A 26,067-nucleotide genomic window follows, 5' to 3' on the forward strand; every position below is an offset into this window, starting at 1 on the left:
TGTAAATAACCTATGCTTTGCATTCTTTCATGGAGGTGGAGAGAATTGATGGACCCTTGGTCTGTCCAGTGGCATTGGAGAGGTGGCACTGTCACCCTCCAATCCACTGTCACCTTTGGAAAACTATAAATGTTGGAGTCAGAAAATAAAGGTCCTCTTTTTTGTTCCCCTCGAGAGCAGCAGTGTCTGTGTCATCATTTCATGCCTTATCTCAACAGGAGAGTCTCCTTCAGAGAGCAATTCAGAACATTAAAATTGAGATTGTGATCCAAGCCGCCCTAAGGAGCTTGGGGAGACCAATGAGATATGCAAGGTGCAGATGTGTGGGAAGGCACATTTCTGACTGTTGAGATATTACAGCTATGAGAATTGTCCCCTCCTGGTTCAATTCACCACAAGCTAACATGTCTATTTGTCCAAATAGACGCTGCTTCCAGAATAACCCATCACTCAGGCGTGCATGGTTGGTAGAACAATGTCTGTCTATTTCATGAAACAATTTTTTAACATCTTTTATGTGATTGAAAGCAAAAATTGCTCTTTGAAAATAACAAACTCTAAAGTTATGATCTGTCACTCTTCTGCCATCCACCATTCATTTGATTGTTATAACATCTCCTTGTGTCTTATCTGAAATGAGATCATAAATTCTCCAAGGAAGGATTCATCTCTTAAAATAGGACTTGTACAGAAATTAGTATTTTGGCTGCTGAACTTTAATGGTGTTTTCTCATCTTTCCCTAACATAGCAAATAATCACTGAAGTATGAAAAACAGATCCAGAAGGCACTTTAAGATGATATTATCTGTTCCCTGCTTTGAAACAAGGTTTAAATATATCTGTCAAGAATGATATTGATATATGTCCAATTTTAAAGAGCTCCAGAAATAGAGGTCTCATAACCTCATAAGACATGTATATTCAGGGGGTTTAATGTACATTTGCACTGCATTTACTTTGCATATTTTGCTAGAGTTTTTATCTACATTACTTTCTGTAGTTAAACTTAGCATTTTTTCTGTTTCTCTCAGGTATCTGAAGAGTACATTATTTCCTTTTACAGCAGAAACCTTTTATTTATTTGAAGTCTCACCATCTTCCTACTTCATGATTTTTCCTTGAGTATGAATTAAGTGAAGATAGTAAACAAAAACCCCATGCTCCTATAAAAACCTCAAAACCAAAACCTGAGAGGTAGAGTTAGGGCTAGGCAGTGTAAAGACACTAGATGAGATGCTGAGGTTTTCCTTTTGACCCAGAAAACTATAGAAACATAAGCTGTGTGGATAATTGTTTCACTTGCACAGTTATGATAGAAGGTGCCTGACTGTGCTTTGTGGACCACAGAGGATATCACAGGAATGGTCTCAAGGGCTTTAGAGTTAATGTGGATGTTTCCACTTCATTACTTTCAATGGACCACAGTCTGATCTGTCTGCCTTAATGAATGGTTACCCCTCTGGAAGAGATGCTACTGGTTACATTCTAATGAAGACATAATTAAGAAGCAGAAATAGATCTCTGTGAGAGGCCTGCCTGTAGCTATGGCCCATGAGCTCCTTGGTTTGAATGTGCACATATTCAGGATTTCTGAAGCATGGAAATATGAACTGTGTGGTTTTAAAGGAAGTGTCAAAGTGATAAAAATTATTGTGTGCATATTTTGGGGATACTTTTTTATTGCAGTTTTGAAAGCCATACAAATGTTTGGATGCTGATTTTTTAAGAACATTTTCATCTTAAGATGATATCTGAAATGTAGGTTGGAGAGCAGTGCAGCAAGGTGCACCAATAGCTCTGGCATTTGAACTATAAATTTTATTTATTTTAATAGTAGGAAAATAATGCAGGCAGAGTATAGTATAGTATAGTATAGTATAGTATAGTATAGTATAGTATAGTATAGTATAGTATAGTATAGTACAGTACACTAGAGTGTTGTAAGAAGTGGATGAGGTTTTCTGAGAATTAAGTTTATGAACAAAAAGACCCCATGTATGGATTGTAAAAATGAAGCTGAAAGCAAAGTGTTGTTTTGAGTAGGATTTACAAATAAGCAATAGAATGTGATCGACAGAACAAATCAGAAAACAGGAATAATATAAGAAATATCTTCTACACTGCTTCTTAAAAATTTGGCCAGCCAGAAAATAAACATAAAACACTTGTACAGACCATGCCATATCTCATATCTTTTTTGTGTGGCTGAGCCAACTTGCTTAGAGTCATTATTGCTTACATAAAAATAAAATCCAAAGCCAGAAACTGCAGCCAGTGCAATGCTGAACTTTGGGACTGAAATGCCCTTCTATGTGGTATCATCTTACTATGTAGCAGATGATAATTGATAAGCAGTCTCAGATTATATGTAGCCATATTTAGTTTTCTTTAATGCAGTAATCCAATAACAATTTAATTGACACTATGGGAAATTTAAAATATGCTAATTCAGTATATTAGGCAAATCTTTGATTTTGAGATGATATTTTAAATTATTTCCATTATAGAGTCAACATATTTATATATTTACAGGTAGACATAGCTGAAACACATTAGTCTTTCTTCTGCTCAAACACATTGGCTTTTCTGCTCTAAATGGGAGAATGTGAACAAGAGCCAGGAACCACAAACTTGAGCAGCTTATGCAATATGAGTTAAAACACATTATCCAGAATAATAAGCACTACTAGTTGTATGATTATGATTCAATGGGATTTAAATATCTGTTTAAAAGAAGCAACAGAAGGCTCCTTCTAATAAAAACAGCACAGAACAGAATGTTATACCAATTTGCCAGTTCTTTTCAGAATCATGTCTAAACTATATGTCCTGACTAGGTATCCCATTTGCAATAAATCACATATTGCTTTGGCTTTGAATTTTTTTTTATATTTATAGAGGCCAGTGTGATGATTCCATCTCTGTCTTTATCTCTAAAGTTATCCTTGTCAAAAGTACCATTTTTGCTTCGTTCTTCGTGTTTATGTGTGATACAGAGCTGTCCAAAATTTTTATTGCAGTTTGTGAATGTAACTTCAAGTTTGCTGTTCGGAACCAACTTTGTTTTTTCAATTGGCTACTGCAGTCACATCGTCTTGTGTCTGATGAGATCTTCAAGTTCCCTGAGCAATATCTGAGCAGAGCACCAGCACAGATCCTCAGACCAGTGCACATTCATACACATATTTATGAAAGCATTTTTGTGGACAGCCATCACAAAAAGAAAGCTGGCTTTCATTCAGTTTTGAAAAAGCAAAATAGTACCAGTACTTTTTTTGTGAAACAACAGCTGGATTAATAGTCATTATGTTTTGGCTATTCTGTATTTTCTGTTACCATACCTCTGCATAGCAACATGGGAACTTGTATGTTTTAATAAAAAAAATATTATTTCACCTTCCTTTTATGCTCCACTACTCATCCATAATTCTTAGACTTAAGTGATTTAGTTAGATCCCACAGTTTGCACTTTAAGTACTGCCGTACTCCATGGTCCCATTGAAATTGCAGGGATTACCGGTGCAGTGAGCTTTCATTCAGCTCAGCTGAACTTAGCAGAACTGATCTCCTACTTTTTCTAACAAAGACAAATTTATCTATGGATATGGTGGATTTACTGGTAGCCTATAGATGTTATTGGGACTCCATGCTACTTGCAGGTAGAATTTTGTACTTTCAATATCCATTTGTGACATTTAACCTGAGACTATGTTTAAAGCAGGGGAGGGTGACATGGCCATCACCCAGGATCAGTGATTAGGGCACTGAGCAACTATTCTGGTCCACAGGTGGAGGAGAGACTGTAAACAGGATCTCTTGAAAGAGAGCCATAACCCACACCCTGTTGCTCAAAGAAATGGAGGCATCAGCAGTACCACTTCATCTGGTTTCAGTCATTGTCCCATTGTTGGTTCCCTGTGACCACAGCATGAGGCAGGCAACCATTGCTCCAGAGCAGGCACTACTGAGAGCTCTAGATTATTTTTTTGTGATGACACAAAATAATCTAGATGATTTTTTTTTTTTTGTTAATGAAGAAGTGTAGCTTTTGCTCCACTCAATTTTCATAAAAGACTTCTAGTAGCTCTTCTACAGATTTGGAGGCACCATACTACTTACCAAAAATATATGTGTGTGTCCATTATTTCAGTTTCTGACACTCTTAAAAACCAAATTATTCCTAGTTTTCTGACATAAGCATTGAGACTAGGAGAGGAGAATTTAATTTTCTCCTTTTAGGAGTATAAAATTAGGACAGATGAAATGCAAGGTTCTTTCCTTTATGACTTCTGTAATTTTGGGGAATAGCTAGGCAGTCTTGTTTTCATCATCAAGATATTTATAAGTAAATCTAGCCTAACTTCAAAGGTGAAACTGCATTAAGAACTGAACTTTCTTCCAATTACAGATTAGTAGCTCTGACAAGTTCTTTCAAATACTTTAGAGAATGTATGCACTTTATTCTTTCCTAATTTCCACTTTCCCTTGCTTGCAGGGTAAATTTATAAATAAAATGAATTATGAAGGTGGAATCTAAATTTTTTTGCTTTCCTTTTCAAAGAGGTGCAGATCAACAAGGAATATTTCATTCTGCTATATACATTTACAGAAATTTGGCCTAAGTACCATAAATTATATAATCTTATGCAATTGGCAAAAGTCAGTGTAAAAATAACATTTGCACAGTACAGTGTGAGGATGGTCATCGCACAAACAGGGACAGAGGTGTTTTGCTCATTTTCTGCCTCTGCCTTTAACATGAATGATGGACCAAGGGTGTCTCAGTGACCTGAGCTGGAGGATCAGGACTGCAAAAATGATCATCTCTCAGTTGACAATGAAATTGTGTGAGATCTGCTGCTCCATCTATGGGTCCTCGTGGCATTCATCCAAGAATCCTTAAAGAGCTGGATGATGTCAGTGCAAAACCTGTATTGATGATTTTTGTATGGTCTTGGGAATCTGGAGAGGTGCCAACTGACTGTAAGCTGTCAAACAGTTTTCAAGAAGAGCAAGAAGGAAGATCCCAGAAACTACAGGCTTGTCAGTCTCTCTTCAGTGCCTGGTGAAGTTGTGGAGAAGATTATTCTGGGAGGTATTGCAATACACCTGAAAGTCAATGCAGCCATTGATCACAACCAGCACAGCTTTGTGAGAGGAAAATTCTGCTTGTCAAAACTTTTTTCCTTTTATGATGAGGTAGCCCACTTGGTTGATCAAAAAGAAGCCTGTTGATGTGATCTTTTAGGATAACAGTAAAGCTTTCAATGCTGTCTCCCACAGAGTCCTTCTGGATAAAATCTCCAGCTCACAGCTGGATAAACCCTTCCTGTGATGGGTGAGCAACTGGCTCACAGGTAAAACACAAAGGGTTACCAGGAATGGGGTGACATCAGACTGGGGACCTGTCACTAGGGGCGTTCCACAGGGCTCCACCTTAGGCCCAGTGCTCTTTAACATCTTCATGAATGATCTGGATGCAGGACTGGAAGGGACACTGAGCAAGTTTCCAGATACAAAACTGGGAGGAGCTGTTGACTCCCTCAAAGCCAGGGAGGCCCTGCAGAGACCTCGATAAACCAGAGGGCTGGGCAATCACCAACCGTATGAAGTTAAACAAGGGAAAAGTTCCAGATTCTGCACCAGCATGGGGCAGCCCAGGATGTACAGACAGACTGGGGAATGAGAGGCTGGAAAGCAGTGCAGGGGAAAGGGACCTGGTATATGGCCAGTTGAACATGAGTCAGCAGTGTCCTGGCAGCCAGGAGGGCCAACCCTGTCCTGAGGGCATCAGGTACAGCATTGCCAGCTGGGCAAGGGAGGGGATTGTCCTGCTCTGCTCTGCACATTTGCTCTCTCCTCTGCATCTTGAGGCCTGGGGGCAGGTTTGGGGGCCACAATACAAGAAGCATATTAAACTGTGGTATTACTCTGGAGGATGCTCCTGTGCAGGACTGGGAGTTGGACTCAGTGATCCTTCTTGGTACCTTCCAACTTGAGATATTCCGTGATTCTGTAATTCTATGATCTTGCATCACAGTGGAACTGGAAGAGGAGAGAAAGATTTCTGGATTGGTATTACTTCTTATCTGCACTCATTCTGAAGCCTCTTATTTCCGTTGCTGTCTCCAGCAAGGATGATAGAAATCACAGAAGCAGTGACTTGTAAAACTTCATTCACTTAACCACAGATGCATACAGTGCTCTTCATGTAAATGAAGCAGTGTTTCCTTACTACCTTTCTAATTAAGGATTTTGTTTGTGCATAATAAACATTCATAAGTGAGTGCTATTTCTCACCATAAATGTAAAGTGAAGTGTTTGAGTCTATTAAAAAAAATTTTTCTTGGCCAAGGAATAGCACCCAAGAAACTCGTTGTGAGTCATTTCTTGTTTTCACACACTTGAGAGTAAAATTGCTCCATCCATTTTTATTTCCCCAAACTCAGCTTGTTTTTCCACAGTACTTTTAGCCATTTTGATCTTCCCTGCTTTGGGCACTCTGTTTGCATTCAAAATTAGACTTCTGGTGATTCAAAACTTGGATTCAGTATATCATGGTTTTGCAGTTGTTTGTTGTAAGTCCAGAGCTTTTTCTGGCAACCTTATACAAAAGAAACCAGAGTAGTTCCTGATGAGTTCTCTTGAGTCTCAGACTGCCTTCATGGTTTTATGGGTGACACAATGACATCTTTCTATAATTCACTAAGAAGCATTGCTGGGCTGCAGCAAATTCCCTTGCAGTTCTTCTTAACTGTCTCATTTGCTTGGGTCTCAGGGTGGCAGTCTGAAGGGAAAAGCATCTGTAGATAAAGAGGTTCTGCCTGATTCAATGGGAGAACAGACTCTGGAGATCAGGATTTTAATCCTATGTCACTTCCAGAAATCCTGCTAAATCAAATATATATTTTTATAATATGTTATGTCTGTCTGTGTTAAGTTCTTTCATACTTGCCAGGCAGCATCCTAAGCACTCACAGAAGTCAGTAGAAGCTTTGCATAGGAAGACTGCCCCATCATAAATAAAAATCAACCTTTTTCCTCATGGTACCATAGTACCATTGCAGTTTTGGATTTACAAAGACCTCCTGGTCCACTTGAGAAAAAAGACAAGAGGGAAGGAGAGCTCAAAATGTCAGTGAAGAGACACAATGCAGTGATTTTGCTAGAGCTTTCTTCTGAACTGTGGGTTTAAGCTGTAGTGGACTCATTTTCAGAATGTTGTCTTTCTTATTTCTACTAAATGACATATTTGGTTAAATCAGCCTCATGCAATCACAAGAATTTTGTGAAAACAATGGGAACATTGGCAGGAAAATAATTCCCTTGGAACTCAGGAGAAGTTGGATAAAGAGGAAAGTCATGTAAATATGTTTCTTGTATTTAAGGTTTTTCCCCTCTTGTCAGTCATGAAAGTTTGTGATGGGAACAGAAAGGGGTTTTGTTATATTGAGTGCTGTTAAAAAGGGGAAAAATCCAAAATAAAATAAGCAGTGGATACAATTCACTGCAATATTTCAGTCAGAAATTACTGCCACATGGACTTGGACTTTCTAATGGCTTTTCACAATCAGCCATCTGTAAGCCTCCAATTGGTATGGTGCCTGCAGAATTTATTTTGAAGTGCTATATAAACCACAGCATCTGGGAATACCCTCAACTCACGCCGTGCAACCACAAACTATATAAATGTTGGGGAAGATTCAAGAGACTCCTCCCTTTTTTTGTTGTTGTTGTAGTTGTTGTTGTAGTTGTTGAAACGGGCAGAAACAAGGCCAGAATGTAATAAGGTTCATCCAAATGTAGGTAACATAGTGTGCATCCTTTTAAAATTGCCCTGTCATTGTGGACATTCTTGTTCTTTAGAGATAAAATAATAAAAAACCTTGATGAAAACATTAGAAGATGCTACAATGGAGTAAGACAAAATATCCTTAAGAGAGGGTTTGTGGGAAGATATAATGGAATGCTGTCATTGGTGCTCTCTATTCTCATTAAAGTCTTTCTGTAGACCACTTTGGTCATATTTCAAATGGAATTACATGTGTGCATGAGTAGTTGATTGGGACTTAAGGCTGAATCCATGTATTTATAGAGATATTTTGAGGGAATAAATTTGTTGTTATGCTGAGATAGAAAACATCCTTCCCACCAGGAGAGATTATGAAAGCAAATTTGTTAATGTTTTGAGGTGATTCCACTTGGCACATGAGGAATAATCATTGAAAAGCTGCAAAAATTTTCAAGCAGATGTACTTAATTTTAATGTCAAATTTATTGTGTTCTTTCAGAATGAAAAATGGAGAGAGAATAAAAGTCAAAGCACTTTAAATGGACACTTTCAAAATCACGCTGAATTCTAACATATACCAATGTTTTAAAATATCTCTTATTGTGTCTTCTAGCTTTTATCCAAAACAGTATATTTCCTTCTGGTTGTTGCTATGGCTTTAGAGTAAGAAAGTATGTTTCGTTTAAATTGATCTGAAAATTTTCCTTTTTTAAATTTAGTCAACAATCTACTCTCCACAGCTTTTTCCTGGAGCAGATTCTATTAAGAGGTTTAACAGGCATTCTATAGCATCTTTAATTCATTTAGTTGATTCTGTAATTTCAGATTAATTAAAAATATGCCCCTATTTGCAAATTGTTATTGGCTAAAGATTCTTTAGATGTTACTAGCTGGAAAAAAAATTGTAAAACAACACTTAGTCATTCAACATTTTATAGTATACTCTTAAAGTGTACATACTTCATAAACATAAAGAGAGAAGTGTGTACTGGTATCATTAACTGAGCTTGTAACAGTTTCTTAGTAATCTTTACATCTGAGTTGCCTGAAAGAGTGTGGATATTTTCAGATTCTTAGCACATTTTCTCTGCTATTCACCTTAAACATGTAGTGAATTTCTAACACAGAGATAGAAAAAAAGAGTCTCAAAATCTTTCTGAAAAGTTAGCTAGGTAGGTGTTTAGATATATGACATGGAAATCTGCTTTTCCATCTTTGGACAAAGCTTTGGTGACAGAAAATTTTGACTCTGGATATCTTTCTTCATCTTTTACTTACTGAAGTGTAGGATGAAGGCAAAAGCTGTGAAAGTATTTATGGTAGCACTAACACCATGAACCAGTAGAAGTGTTTCATTATATATGTGGCATGCTTTTGTCAACGATGCTTTATGAAAAAGTTCACTCTATATTTCATAACAAACTCCACCATCAAAAGTTTGAATAGATTGACAACTTTATGTTAGGTATTTTCCCATTTTAATAAGGAACTCCTTGAAGGGATTGTCTTGGTAGACAGAGAGAACTGTGAAGCAACCTGTATGATTATTTATGCTTTGCAAAGCAAATGTTACTCATGACAAGTTTCAAATATCTGCCTTTGCAACAAGTCTGCCTGTATTACTCATATTTTCATGTAGACTAATGTACCTCTTCATACTCATGTCAAGCAGTCCAAATGTGTAAGTTGCTTGACTGAGGATTTATAAATCATACAGCAACAAAAGTTTTTATTGCACCAGACATCTTTAATGTCCTTAGATGCTACAGTCTACACCTTATCTTGGAAATTTGTCTAGCATTTCACAGATCCCTATTGTACTGCTGCAAGAGGAAAGCAAGAAATAGTGCAGATCTACATAATTTGTTGCTGTTCTGAAGATGTGTGACCACAGAGCTCCTAATTCATCTTGGACAAGGATCTCAATTTCTCAAAGAACTTTAGCCTTTTAGAATGGATGGGTTGTTTCAAGGACTTTTCAAATATTCAGAAAGGACAAAAATGCACCAAATAGTAAATTTCTATCTTCAGATTACCAATATATAAAACCAGAGATTGCTGCAATTTTCCACTCTTTCTTAAATGCATTTCTTTACACTTTTTTTATTACACACTTTAGAGGAATTGAAAGAAAAGAAATAGCTCAATAACAACTACCAGAAACATCTAAGGAAATCACTTTTGCGAGAGGAATTCTTTTGTGGCAAAATTTCATCCAAATCTTTCTCCTAATCATGACAAACTTTTCCATTGTGAAGGTATTTTCTTTTTTTTTTTTTTAGAAAATGATAGCACTTAGTTTCTTTATATAAATATCAAAGATAGAGATGAAAGTCACATACTCATTAAAGTGAAAGAAATAAGGGACTAGCAACCATTTCCTCAAACACCTTTCTCTAAAGGATTCTAGTTCCTTTCTACAGTTCCTTTCTACAATGAAGAATATAATAATACAATAGGAAAAAGCATTGAATCAATATGTTTTAGCTGTAAATATACAGATAATTCAGATAATTTTAGAAGCAGTTCTTACATAAATTGGCAAGCACAGGTAAAAAATAAGAAAACTCTATTATAAATGACACAAAGATGATGAGATTTATGTTACTCGACTCCAGGCTCACTCTTCCTTATTTGACAGTTCTCATCAGTTGCACAAATGAGACATGTAGGAAATGATGCTGTGCTGCTATCAAAGCAGTTTCAAAGCAGCACTTTTGAAAAGCAATAAGGTGCTCTTTAGTAAGATTTCTTTTCTTGTTGTTTTGCTTTATTTTTTTCTGAATCGATTATAAGAATGCATAGTCACATTAGAATAACTAAAAATACTACTGGAAATCCAGGACTGTTGTATCTAAAGTGATTGTGGAATGGAGACTTGCATGTTAAAAGACAAATGTAATCCCTGCTGAGTATATTTTAGTTCCAAAATAATTAATATTTGTTGACAAGACCAAGTTAAGAGCATCACATGTCTTTTAATTAGTTGTGATGGTAAGATAATGCAGACTGAAAATAATCAATTTGAGCTGCCAAAGCTGATCACTTAAGCCAAGTGAAAAAACACAAGCAACAATCTTCCACAGATTTCATGCACACTCATAATTAGCTTTGCCTGCTGTTTTGGTCTTTCTGTACCTCAACTCTGAGTAGACAAGTTTCATTGGTATGAGTGCTTTTGAAGGTTTATTTGTGAGCTCCCTGGGCAAATTTGGTGGGAGAAACACATTAAGAGTCAATTGGAAGCATTTTGCATCATTGAACATACTAGATAAAATTAAATCTATGCAAACTAGATAAAATTGAAGAATAATTAAAATATTTGATGTTGAAATGCAAGTGCTACAAAATAGCTGTTCACAACTGATCTCTATTTATAAGAAAAAAATCCTAACTCATTGTAAACCGTTGAATATCAAAACCTAAGGTACACTTGTTCAGATTCACTTCAAGGGGATACTGTGAAAGCAGTGGCAAAACACATCTTGTTTTAATTGATACCCATTTCTGTCTCAATTAAATCAATGAAAGCTATACTGTGGTTTAAAGTAAAGTTACTTTAATAATGAATCCTTCTAATAATATAATTCATTACACTAGAGATTAAGTATTATGACAGCATGAGATATAGAAAAATCTTTACAGAGTAGAAAATTTGAGAGATAAATTATTCATTCTAAGTTATTTGCTCTAACCAGCTTTTACTGCATTCCTATCAGATATTTTTCACTTCTACAGCATGATGCTGGAGATCAAGTATAATCAATAATATAAATTATTTAAATGTAAGATTCATAGGGAGGTTTCTTTATACTCAAGTTTTTCCAATCTTCTGTGACAGAGGAGAGAAAATATTTATGTTACACGTTTTGGATTCTCATGATTGCTATTGAGGTTTCTAAGAATTTTCTTTGCAGGCTTGCATTTTTTGCCCTAAAAATAAATCCTAATCCACTTTGCAATTTTAAAATTTAGTGAAAATGTTTTCTTTGTTTATGGTCCTTCCCATATGTACATCCTGTGTGAAAACAATATGGAAAAAATAGTAAGGAAAAAAACCAATATTCTGCATGTTCAGTGTTGCTAGAATAATTCTTTTGTAGTCTTTAAAAATGCTATGCAGCTGAAAGACCCCAGATTTTTTTTTATGAAGCACATTAAGAGAGAAAAATCAGATAAAAACCTGTGTGACGACCTTCATACCAGTGTTCCTCCTCCAGGTTCAAGGAGGAAGAAAATCAGCAGGAAGGATGGGGTGGCTTGGAAAAAATAAAGTGGACTCGAGTAAGAAATAGTGTGAATGGACTGAAGCATGGGGAGAAGCAGAGAATATATGAGACAGGTGTTACAGAGGTATGGTGATGACATTGATAATACAAGAATTCAGTACAAGAAAACAGCGTGATGCTTTAGACTTGTATCTGAATGGAAATTGATTTGTTTTCTGAGCCCTTTGCCAAGTATTAACCTAGCCCAGGAATCTGCAGCCAGCACTAAACTAGAGAACATTTAAATGTACACAGATGTGGAGCCCAGAGGCCGAGTTACCTGCTGAAATAAAATAATTAAACACTGTCTGGGAAAATCAATTTGCTCAAATATTTTACTGGAAAAGCTACACCAACAGCTGAGTTTGTCTGGTTTACATGAAAAAGTCCACCTTGATCTGGCTGGTTGATGTTTGGGTAATCTTTTTAGGGGACCATCTTTGGCATATTATTATTCTATGGTGTTTTTTTAAACAAGTCTCTGAAAGAGAATAAAATAAAGAAAATAATTACCTGGGTAGGGACTACAATCATTGTGTTTGGGAATCAGATGTGCACTGAAGTCATAGCTCCACTAAGAATTGCTATTATGCCAAACTAAATTAAAATCTTACTTGTATCTATTTGCTGCAGCAGAAAGTTATTGCTGAGACTACAAAACTGTAGACTATAGGGGGGAAAAAAGCTTCTCATACAATTTTTATGTGGCATTTTGCAAAAAAGTTAAAGAGGGAGCAGATAAGACTTTTTGTGTGTATATGCAATTTATTTTAGAAAGAAAAGTTAAAATAGCATTTCAGGGGTTCTCAATGATACACAGTATTGGAACACATTGCTTTTAACATATTTCTTAAGCTATCTAGCAGAAATTTTATATGCTATGGAGAACAATGTTGGAACTGCAGGCTTTGCCATCTCTCAGTAGCAATGAAAATGTTGTTATACTAATTTTCATTTAATTTGCATGTCTTAGCATGTAACTGAAAAAAAACCCTTTTTTTTAAATTAAAAGTACCTACTAAACCTTTGGCATGAATATTCATACAGATTTAACTACAAAGTAAATGTCAAAGGTTCTTGAAGGTAGTCTAGGAAGGGAGATACAGAACTAAGAGCCTGAAACAGCCATGCTACCATGATTGCTAAAAAAAGCCAAGGAACAGACTCAGGAGACCAAGACTGCAAATTCTAATTTTCAGCAATAGAAAATTGAAGGAAACTTTCCATTGTCCCAGAGAAAGTCCTAAATATTGAACTACTTATTAAAACACTGAGAAAGATACTGCAATTGTATATTGTGTCCTTAATATTCACAACAGAGAAAAATTACTGAAATAGTCTGTAGGCAAGGCATGTTAATGCATGCATTGGGGCAGGCTTAAACTTCTATATATTTCAAGCCACTTAATCTTGAAAAGATTTCTTTGGGCATTAGTTTGCTTTTAATTTTCAGAAACCAAACTGCAAATAAATGTCAGATGCCTTTATGTTCGAATGATAGAAGAAAAATTGTTTCACAGATAGCTTTGAATTTGTTTTTATGAAATTCTGAGGAGAGTTTATGGATCTAGTTTATAAGAACTTTGCACATGGTTGAATTATTGTGATGGAAAAAGGAGCTGAATCAGATCCAAATACAAGAGTTAAGACAAAAAAAAAATCATTAGATACATATTCATATTTTCTATGAGTTTTTCTTTCTGATTATTTTATGTATAGATGATGGAAATTCTAATTATCCTACATGGAAAATCCCATTTCATGTTTTGATTTCAAAATCACATTTTCACATTCATTTCACACATTTCACTAAAGTTTATCAAGGAAAGAAATACCAGATGTCTTGTTGTATATCCTCAGTGGTGAGAGGATATTTGTTGAGAGTGGTGAGAGGATTATTTGTTGACTACCTTTGTAATTTTAAACTTTGATATATGCACATGAGATTTAGGGTGTGAAAAGACAGAACAGACTTTGTAGATAGACTAAAAAAGCATTCATCTGTTTTGTGGTGAATGGTAGCATATCACCTTGGGTTCCTGACACAGGATGTGCTGTACAGGCTAAAGAATAAAAGTGAGGCTGTGCAGGGATGTGGCAGCCTACCAGATGTTGTCTGCAGATGTGTTTTATTTTAAAGATGTAGTTAACACCCTACCACTACAAAAATCTAGCCAGGCTGAATACAGAGGGTAAAAGAATGAAATGGAAAAGCCAAAAGGACAATATGTCAGTGATTTACTGCATAATGTTGGGAAAGTTACTGGCAGAGTCAAATATCAGAATTACTTTGTTGTCAGTAACAGCTTGTCTTCCTGTAAGTCAGATGCACAGTGAGGTCACCTGGCATAAATCCTCAAGACATGATTGTGAGAGGGCCATTATGGAGTGAATACAACAGAAGATGTGATTCCAATTTGACTCTTAAATACCTCTCACCATTATGAAAGATCAAATAGTTATTTTGATCAACTAGTATGGGGGTTAAAACATAAGAAATACCCATTAATAGAAAATACTTAGAAATATACAAAAATCAGAAAAACAAGAATACCACTAATCTTCAAAACAAACTCTTATGTTTTCAACTAAACTGTATATTTTCTATTACACTTCCTAGAGCTGCAGCAATTTTCTGGTGTTTTGCATTTTTAAATTTCATTTGTGCAACAACCCACTGAGCTGGAATATCATCAGTATTATTGCCAGTTTCCAGAGAAAGAGGACAAGGTGGAGATATTAAGTGACTTGCACAACGTCTCTTATCAAGTCTGTACCAGAGCTAGGATTACAATTTGGAAGCTCTTGACTTCTTGTTTGGTATTCAACAGCCTAGACCATGACATTGCTCAAATCCAATTTCAAACTCTTATAAAATAATAGAAGAAACATAAGGGAGTAAAATGGTAGTCAAAATAATGCTACCAAAAGTTTTGCCAGAGACTTCAATAGCACAAAATTAGTCTACCTATGAGCTGATTATAGCATTTCCATGAGCAATAAATATCATATTTTACTTTTAGAATGCATGACAAATTTTCCAAAATAATTTTCTTCCTTTAAGAATAATTCGAAAATTTTCTTCATATCAGCTCTGCTATATTTAATGTAATCTGTCCCAAAAACATCTTAGTACATATCAGAGAAAAACTGAAATAAGAACGGTGGTGTTGGGGAAACATCTAACCATGACATTGACACCCTTATTACAGCCAGTTTTAAATAATAGCTTTAGATTCTAAATCATTAAAACAATCCATTAATTGAAATTTCAGAAGATGTTGTATATTGTGACTGTAAACTCCCTTGAGGGCAGAGAAAATTGATGGAGTTTATTAGGAAGGTTAGAAATATTAAAAAAATAGTAGGAGACTATCTTACTTGCCAAGGCTCATTTAATCCTCACAGTGATATGAAGCTGAAGAGAAAGCACAAACACAGAGGGAGGAACAGTGCCAAATGACACCAAGCATTTCTACTGAACACAAGATTAGCTGGGAATAACACATGACAGCAAATATAGCTAAGATTTTTTTTAGGTGATCCATTGTATCATGAAGTGACCAAGTGAAGAGAAAGATAGCAGTCTGCACTGAAAACTGAAGACTGAAAACAGAATTTAGACAACCAGAGAAAGTCAGAAATGCTTTAAAAATTATTAAAAATTCAGTGGGAATGAGTGATTAGAGATGATTAACATAGCTTGCTGCATGAATGATAAATCATGACTTAGATGAGATAGCTGGTTACTAATAGATCTGGTCAAAATATTGGGAGTGAAGGGAAGTTTACCTTTTGAATAAAAAAACAAACAAAAGACCCCAAACTTGTTCATTTCCTTCTCCAAGATCCTGTCTGACAGCACATAAAAGCAATGCATCCCAATACAAAAAGTTTCCATTGTCATTTCCTGGATAGACATATCCAGCTCATAGATCCAAAGAAGACATGTTAAAGTATCAAATTTAACACAGTATTTTAATTACTAATTAAAATTAGTAATTAATTTACTAATTAGTATCAAAAATGTCCAAATTGCACTCTCTCTCCTCGAGGCATTTTGAAAGGTGAAGTATTACCTGTAGGACAATAGCAAAGGTCCCATTGTGGAATCTGCTAAGTGACCTCAATGTCCAAATCTCTTAAATATTCCCTTGAACTGTGTATCTCTTTAAGAAATTACACAGTTAGATAATGCATTATCTTTACTCCAATTTAAACTCCACTTCAAATTTTAGATCATTTGTGACAATGTTTGCAGGGGTCTTAGGATGAGGGAAGAGATGAGAAAGTTGACTCCATGTTCAGACGGCTTGATTTATTATTTTATGATATATATTATATTAAAAACTATACTAAAAGAATAGAAGAAAGGATTTCTGCAGAATGCTAGCTAAGAATAGAAAATGAATGAATAACAAAGGTTTGTCTCTGACCAAGACAGTCTGGACAGCTGGACTGTGATTGGCCATTAATTAGAAACAACCAGATGAGACCAATTACAGATCCACCTGTTGCATTCCACAGCAGTAGATAAGAATTGTTTACACTTATTCCTGAGGCCTCTCAGTTTCTCAAGAGGAAAAAAATCCTAAGGAAAGGATTTTTCATAAATCATGTCGGTGACAATCATTCTTAGGTGTTTTTATTTATTTTTCTCCTGATTTCACTGAATTGTTTGCACAGTTATACTGGTATGTGCTATCATGATTACTTTTTATCTTGGCCACCAGAGTTACATCTTGTCAGTGTATAAATAAATCCTTGTGTTTTATAGAGTTTAAATAAGGTAGAGGAAGGAGTGCTCATCAAATATTTTATCAGAGAAACATATTTCTTTACAGGGTTATTTTCTAACCTTTACAGGGTTATTTTCTACATCCTGAGAACAAAGAATACGTGAATAGAAGGGAAAATCCTACTTTTCTGCTCTGACTAGTTCCATTTCCTCCAGCCCATTTGGGTGGTAAAAGGTTCCAGCACCAGGAGTTAAAGTGGCTAAAAATGCGGCTCCATCCACCTATACAGACTTTTTCCTTTCCTCTCACTTTGCTGGTGTTGCTACTCCTGGGACAGAGGTCACTACTTCCCCTTACTGTTCCAAAAGCTTAAACAACTAATGCAAAATAATATACCCTCGAAAGTGCTTATTTTTGTTGGTATGTTGCTATTAATCCCTAGTTCTTTTAATTTTTTTTACAAGTAGATATGCTTTATTCACTTTCCAGGAAGACAGTATTTGTCTCTTTAAGAGTGACAGCAGAAGATGAAGTGAGATCTGCTATATCATTTTATCTTTCAGTGCTTCTTTTTCTGCAAGATGTGGCACATTGATGCATATTGTCATTTATGCAGCTCCAGAAATGCCAGTTTGAAGGGAACATTGTCTGTATTACACACATGATGTGTCAACCCCTTCTTTAAAGTAATTGAAAGGAAGCAAAAAGCTAAACCATATAAAAATAAGAATACAAACAAAAAAATAATTAATTAATTAATTAAAAGGCAGAATATCTTTAAGAGAGAGAGAGAGAGAGGAAGCACATTCTTTGACTTTAATGACAACTGGAAAAGCCCATAGTATTTTGATGTGAATTTAACTAAGCATCTATGAATAAATTTTTTCTTTATTTCCATGACCTAGATATAGTAATTCAATAAAAATTAATTTAAAACATAGAGCAGAAAGAATTTCTCCAAGACAAAATATATTTCATCTGATTGCTTTCTGTCCCCTCTTCCCTCCTTCTCATTTCTGACAGCCATCATGAAATATCCAATAGTCATGTTTCCAACAGATATGAAAAATTTTATAGGGGTTTTGTCAAGTAGTGATTTAATGGAGATAAAATACTTTTAATGACTGCTTATTAAAACAATTAATATGAATATTGACTTTTCTCCATAAAATACCAGTAAAGTACCAATGCAAGATAAATCTATGTTGTAGGACATTTGATGCACAGAAGGATATTTCAAATGCTTAAATATCTTAACATTTTCTGCAACTCTATAAAAATATTAATGTTATCACTGTTTCTAAAGGTAATTGAAAAGTAGAGAAAATGTGTCATGGCATAATCTTTTTTTCTTGATATGAATTTTAATAATTATTGATTCTTTAAGCTCAAACACAGCACATCACAGGAAATCTCAGCTATTAAAGCAACAATTGAACGTTGATATTGACAAAAGTTCAGCTTTTAACTGAGAATGGATAGAAGAAGGGCAGAGATTGCTTGGAAATGCTGAAAAGAGCAAAACCTGAAGTGTTTTGGGCCAGAGACTGCTCACATCACATAGGGCTGCCTTTTGTCTATCTAAAGACCAATACTATGAAGTTTGATTTTTTGCCAGAATGTTCAGGTTGGCCCCCAGATATCCCAGCAATTAATTTCTCACAGTCTGTACTGTGGATTTCATTGTGGAAACAAACGTGAGTGTCCAACCCTGTGTCTTTTAATGGCTTTACCTTTTTAAGAAGGATTTGCAATAATCAATTGTGCGCTATGAATCTCAGTGTGCAAGCATCTTATAATAAATAGCAAAAATTAAGATTTGGAATTTAATGGTGCTTAGAGTAACTTTTCAGTGATGGAAAATATCATAGTTAAAAATGTTTCTCTACAGAATTACTCTCACACACATCTAATACAGGCTGTTGATTAGTTACTGGCCCAGCTCTAAGCATGATCTCAAAACAATTTGGGGGGGGGCAGTGGGAGAAGGGAAATTAAAGTGAATTTGATTTTTTCCTGTTTCTATTGTAAAAACATATAAATACATGATTTTTTAATATTAAATTGCTATAAAAATTACACAGTTTTATTTAATTTTCAGAGAGGATTTTTATTCCTTAAAGATTTTCAATTTTGTTGCTTCAGTTTTTCCTCAGTAGACCCTATTTTTCCCTAAAGATGCTGAAAGTAATGTTTAGTTTATTCAAATCTGTAGACTTTTCTCTACTTAGTTAAAAGGTTTTGTTGTTGAAAGGAAAGAAACAGCTCAAAGAGGATAGAACATAAATACAAAGAAATTCCTAAAAGTATTACTAAATGTAGTGAAGACAATTTTTTTAAAGCTAAATTAGGTATATATCTTAGGAATAAGTAAAATATAGGAGAAAATAGTAAGAGAGAAAACCCAAGTCATCAATATAAATATTTCATAGTCTTCTAAAGAGATTTATTTGATTTTTCTAATTATAACAGAGTTGTTAGTAGTTAGCCTTCTTGGTTAATTCAGCATAGGAAAATGCATAAGGACAATCCCAGAGACAATATTTCCCTATTTGGTAGAAATTTTAATTAGAAGTCATGAGTGCCTCTCAGTATTTTAAAATAAGAAACAGTTGTACAACTGGGAAAATGCTGAAATGAATTGTTTACAAAATTCCTTCAACTGATATCCTCAAACTTTTATATATCTTTAAATTTTTCTTGCCTTTTGACCAAATTGCTGTCATTTCAAAGGCAAATTTTACCTTTTACTGTGTGAAAAATCATTGTAAAGCACAGAAAGCAGGGCAGGGAGCAGAAGTCCAACAGGACTTTTATGATCCTGCCTTGACCATACTCCCGAAAAGAAAAGCTTGGGAGCAACTGGAATGTAGATTTTGGCAAGTTGTTCCCTTTCTCTTTGCTTCAGGTTTTGTATTTTGCCTGCACTGGGCCATGGCACAACTGGAAAGGGATTGTTGTCTTCACCTGGTGCCAGGCACAGCCCCAGAGGGGAAACAGCTGTGACAAGGAGTTGTGCATCTTATGGAAAGAGGATGAGTTTCACAGCTACAAAGCAATGCATTGTCCTGCTGGTGCTTGGCCAAGCTTTGTCAGAAAATGCTGGAAAAGTGAAGGAAGCCAAGACTTAAATTCTACTCCCCTCTTTTGCATTTCAAATCGACTGGTTTAAGCTTTTCACTTGTACGTCCTGGATGATGGGAATCTCATTTTAGTAACTTGTGTTTTCGTTCCAGTTTTGCATATTAGAAATGTTAATGCTTAAGAAAGAATTTTAGAGATCCATGTAGTAAAAGAAATGTCCTAATTATAACTCTTTTTTTAACTATACCAAGATGAACTAGTTACTTCTTGGTAGAATAATTAAATCAGCTACTTTACAGAACAATGCTGTATGTAATAAGTGCATTGAATAAATATGAAGTGCGCTGACAGCTAAATGTTATTTGTAAACCATTTTTTAAAAGATATGCTTGGCATATAGGAGGTATTTATTACCAGAAAGGACCACTTCAATAATAGGAAATTAGCAAGATGCTTTATTAAAGGCTGCATGGAAATGAGATTATTTCAGATATGTTTCTCTCACTATTTCATTTATTTCTGCATTTGTATGAGGTACAATGTTTCTGATTTTACTGATAGCTCAGAGAATATGGGTATAATTCAGTATTCACAGATGTATATTGGAAGTGAGGTGTGGAAGTTGCCATAAACTCTTTCACATTGTAATGAAGATCCCACAGATCTTTGCTTTTTATTAAATATTCACAGTTGTATTGTGACCAGCAAGGCAATCAAATCTCAATGATTCATGTTAGTATTATTTGAACCCATTGAATTTCTGCAGCACATTTTCCTGACTGCTCATTTGAATATGAGCGAACCCACCAGACAGCTAGTTTTCTTTGTGTTACAAAAATATTGTAAATTTGCATTGCAAAGAACAACTACAACAGAGAAATATTCAATGTCCTATTTAAAGTCTATTTAAATTAGTACATAGAAAAACTGGGAAAAACTGAGAATTTTTATTAAATAACAATAGCTCACCAAATCCCATGTTAAATGACTAAACAACAGAGGAAATACAGAGGGTAGTAGAGTGTTTAGAAAATATTGGGGTGGTAATGTGTGTGGTAGAAAATTTTGGTGGTGATAAATAAAACGGTTTTTTGCATATAATTTTCCTGGGAATCTTGATTTCTGGGAGATTTTCTCTAGATTTTTTTTCTCCATGGATTTTTTTAATGATCTGTTGGTCATGCTTAAACATTCCAACTGAGGTCACATTGTTGTGTTAGAAGTTACATAAAAAAAACATTAAGACAAAACACTTAGTCAATAAAATGCATCTCTGAAGATTAAAAAGTGGAAACAGAGGCACTAAAAGCATGTTGCTGAAGAGTCATGCAGCAGTTTAGCGAATGAGACAGGTGTACCCACCAAGGCTACTGCTTTCTAAGCCAGTCATACTTGTGATAAACTACCTCTATGTGTTTAGTAAAATAATTTCAGCTACACACTCAATAAATGTAGATAGCATCAACAAGATGCTAAGAATTGTATAAGAACAGATACAGCTTTTTTTTCCCTGGATCCTCACAAAGATAAACACAATACTCTCCATGGTAAGTTTTCCCAATAGAGTGGGATTTGAAGCGCTGTGCAACTCAGCAGCACAGGGGGATACCAATTGTTCCCTGCTCATCAGCAACTCCACTAACCTTGCTACTCTTACACCTTGTTACTCTTATACCTCATCACTCTGCCATGTTATTTCTTCAGTTTGGGTCAGTAGGGCTCTTTATCAAACGTGGCTGTGTTATTGTCATTTTGACTCCTGTGTAGTACAGGTGTATCTAAGATAGGGTTAAATTTCCTGGGTCTCAGAAAACATCAGAAGTCTACTTTATGCCAATGCGGATCTTTGTGTGCATCATATTTACATTTTGTAAATAATATGCACACATAATATTACAGTACCAACCATACTACTTTGAATGTTCACAATATCCAGGTTAGCTTTATACAGACATGACTTCAATCATGCACAATCTGTACAGCAATCTAGAAATATACAGTATTGAATTTTTCTGATGATAAAGGTCAGAGGTTCACATTCAAGGCAGTTTTCCTGGTTTTTCAGGATGAAATTTGTGCATGTATACAGCACGTTATGTTTCCATAATGTAATTAAAAATACATAAACTTAGAGGAAAACACCCTGTTTCTTATTTTCTTCAGTGCTTTCTCTAAATGCTGTAACATAAAGTTGCTATGCTGAGTTGTTGTCAAGTGAAAGCTATTTGAGTGGCAGCTCTGCTGCATACATTCATTTAATAAGGCAGGCTGTTTGCTGAGACTTAGGAGGACTGCCCATACATCTCTGTCGTATGTTCTTGTCTGGAAGGTGGGGTTTAGATCCTCTGGGACAGAGGCAGTCAAAGTGCTGATGGCTGCGACTGTGGCTGTTTTGTTCAGCAGGTATTCTGCAGAGTTCAGTGACAATGGTTCCTTTTTCTAGCTTCATGTATGGTAGCTACTGATTTAAAATACAAAACTTCCGATTTAGATGTTCAGAATAGAAGCTATTATACCTTTTCATTCTGAGAAATGAACTGAGTTTTAACTGTGAAAAGTATATAACTGGGTTCTCCTCTTGCCTGAGTTGTCACTCTGATCTAATCAAAAGTATGAACAGGTTAAAAAATAGTAGCGTAGTTCTTGGCTGTAAGACGTGGCCTATATTTGACTGCTGCCTAAATGACCTTTTTCTTTCAAAATCAGTTTTCTCCACTTAAAGCTATGCATATTTTTTACATTTCTCTGGTCTACTAAAGCTAAAGAGAACCCAGTGCAGATGTGGGACAATTTCTTTTATTTCATTTCCATCTAAGTAAATTGATGTAAATATGTAAATATAGAGACTTGCTGGCAGGTAGAATTTGCATACAAATTATGAAAATCACGTGCACTTCAGAGGGGTGAGGCTAGATGAACACAAGAAGTGTTGGGTTATTTTTTCTTCTTTTACCAAATCTTTCCCAGAAATAATGTGGTTATTCCCATCAGAGATTTACCAAGATGCATTTCTACTTGTGACCTCAGATAAAAGAGCAAAGAAGCAAGAAAATCTGTGTTCCTAGAGTTCAAGGGGTTTATTTTTCTACTTTCTAATTCTCAGAACATAAGCCACTGTCTTTTCTCACTTCTTTTTTGGTACTGAATTTACTGGGAAAATTGTTCTGATAGAAACATATTGATTGCAGTAGAGAATTGTATGTTACCTGCCTTGCACACCTCACAGCGATATTTAGCTGGTGAGAAATGTGCTCTAACTGACACCAAACAAAAGCAGAGTTGTTTTTCATTTTGAGAGTTTGCTCTCTCCGTGGCCTTAAATGTTCGTTTCTTTGACAGTAGATAATGATTCATTCTCTTGCTTTGCAGTTTCTAGATGGCTAAGTACTTAAAAAGTCAATATTGAATTTCTAAGCAGAAATCCACATATGATTACAGTAAAGCTCTGCTATCACAGCATTATATTAAGTGATGTATTGGCATATTCCACATCTGTAAAAAGAAGAAGTTTAAATTTTATTTTTGAGTAGTATTTTAAAATGTGCTATGCTGATTTTATTGATAGTTTGATTCTTTTGAGTTGAGATTCACCCAAAGTGAAAAATTAAAAGTGAATTATTGCTGGAAAAATCATCCAAAGTCAGGGTAACTGTACGCTTAGAAACATAATTCTCTTTGTTCTTTATTTAAGGTTTAAAGCCAAGTGATCCAACCATGACTGGCAAAACACAGACGAGCAATGTCACCAATAAGAACGACCCAAAGTCCATCAACTCCAGAGTCTTCATCGGTAATCTGAACACAGCTATTGTCAAAAAGGGTGACATCGAAGCAATCTTTGCAAAGTACGGGAAGATCGTGGGCTGCTCGGTGCACAAGGGTTATGCCTTCGTACAGTACATGAGCGAGCGGCACGCGAGGGCCGCTGTGGCAGGAGAGAATGCCAGGATCATTGCAGGGCAGCCACTAGGTAAGGATTTGTTATTCCATTGAAACACTGCCTTCTCTTTCCTTTCTCTTTGAAATATCACCTGCAGGACTAGTGAGTTTGTTTTGCTGATATTCCATCTCAGCACATTTCCAGGATTTGGAACCTAGAGAATGTTTAACGTATGGTATGTTACCTAGGTATCACAAATTATTTAGCCCTATAAACTGCTTATTTTTTAAACAGATCGCTGTTTAAAAAAACAGTGGTCTGTTTAAAAAGTTCTTAAAACTTTATACTTATTCATAATTCCACTGTAATGAACATGATTACTCTTGTAAAGAAAAAAATTACTATTTTTTCATTGACTCTACTTTAGTAAATTTAATGTAGTATAAAAGGGCTCTTCTAATATATGAGGTTATCTTTCATGTAATGAATCTAAAATGATACCCAGCCCAGTAATGTGTCAGATGTTATACAGAAGCAAAAGAATAGTTATTTGTCCTTGAAATCATGCCAAATCAAACTGTAACAGTGTTATTTAGAGAAGTATTTTATTGAAAACGAAGATTACAGGTTTCCCACGTAATACCGTAAACACTGTTCATCTGAATTCCAAAAAAGCAAAAGAAAAAAAAAGTCATATTTTTCTCTTCTAGTGCTTTGTAATGAATGCTTAAGTTAAACCTAGTTGTTACATAATGCAGCTTTTGCCTCTGAAAGCTATTTTTAATTACCTATTTAGGTTGTCAGTGGTAAGCTCTAGAGTTCATTACTAGAATTACCTGCCATGTTTATACAGTAGTAGTGTGCAGTACAGCAAGATGTTTGGTGGGATTCAGAAGTCTTTCACTACACCTCTGAACTGTATTGCTCATATCCAACCCCAGTTGTGTAATGCTACGAGAGGAAAAGGTGAAGTGGAGCCAAAGTTTTGGCTGCAACAAGCCACAAAGAATGGATGTGGCTTGTTCATTTTCAGTGTTGCAGGCTGGAAATCTATTTTTCTTTTCGTTTGTAGAAACTGAAGCATTTGTGTTAGATGGGTTGTTCTTTTATCACAGTTGTTGAACAGTAATTTTAAGTTTTATAACTCCTACCTTTTGAGTTCAAGAGAAAAACAGATTAAATAATTTCAGTTGTATTCAAAGGGGAGATTGCTTTCAAACTTCATTAGGAAAAGTCATGTATATGAGTGAAATAAAAGAACTCAAGTGATAAAAGCAAGACAGCAAAGTCAGTCTGTGGGATGGCATTATTAGAAGACGTTTCCTGGAGCAGTGTTCTGCAAGCAATAGGCCATGTAATGCCATCAGTGCATTACTTACAGCTTTTTGCACACTGGTCTGACCAGATTTTTTAAACTGTGTTTTCCTAAGGCAATAGATCTGTTATTACTGTGATTACTGTTGCTAGACTCTAAGTATTTCTTGTGGCATCTGTAATATGCCAAGCGTTTTGTGCAAGGAAATGCCCTTGCACTACTCTGTGTACTTTTATGCTTTCTGTAGCAGGGAAGTGAATTTATTGCAAAGGAAATTAAGTGACAAATAATTACATGGATTGTTTGAATATTTTAATAATAACAGGTACTCAAGTTTCAACTGTTTAATCTTAAAGTACTTTGATTTTTCTGCACATTCTCCTGATGGCATATTCATGCCTCAGTTCCTAATATATCAAGGAATATAAAGAATAAGCAAGGTGAAATGTTCTTTTTTGTCTCCCTAATTTGCTCTTTTTTACATGTGAAATACAGTTGCTATCAGTACAATTTGGCAAAATAATGAATTTGTAGAAGTGGTACTTCTCATTAAGGAAATAGTTTCTATGAATTATTTTAATTAGCAGTAGACGTTAGCAGTCACCACACATTAATGAGTAGATGACTGAGAAAATTTACTTGGGATTTTGACCCAGAACATCTTAGGCACAAATAGTGCATTATTGTGAAACTTCTTGATGAAAATTACTTTTTTCTCTGTCCTGAGAGCTTTGCATTCTGAAATAAATAGAACTAATGAATTTATGTCAATAATCAAGTATGGAAAGGGACAAAAAATCTTATTACAAATGTACAAAAAAACTTGTTTAACATAGCTGAATTTTCTATTAAATTGAATTAGAATAAATTAGTAATATGAGGGCTACCTGATAACCAGATAAAGAAAGTTATTTGAAAAAAGGCATATTTGAAAAATATTATCCCATGATATATGCCTGATACTACTATACACTCTAGTACTCAGTAC

General features: G+C 35.2%; 1 protein-coding gene across 1 annotated transcript in view; it reads left to right on the forward strand.

The window, feature by feature from the left end:
• The window catches only part of RALYL (RALY RNA binding protein like), a 364,189-nt gene that overhangs the window by 159,772 nt on the left and 178,350 nt on the right, over positions 1-26,067 (forward strand). The window contains exon 2 of the mRNA XM_050970884.1: positions 23,576-23,854. Coding sequence (XP_050826841.1) covers positions 23,599-23,854 — 256 coding nt within the window. The 5' untranslated portion in view covers positions 23,576-23,598. The remainder of the gene's footprint in view (positions 1-23,575; positions 23,855-26,067) is intronic.

The sequence above is a fragment of the Serinus canaria genome, chromosome 2 (assembly GCF_022539315.1).
Source record: "Serinus canaria isolate serCan28SL12 chromosome 2, serCan2020, whole genome shotgun sequence".
NCBI lineage: Eukaryota > Metazoa > Chordata > Aves > Passeriformes > Fringillidae > Serinus > Serinus canaria.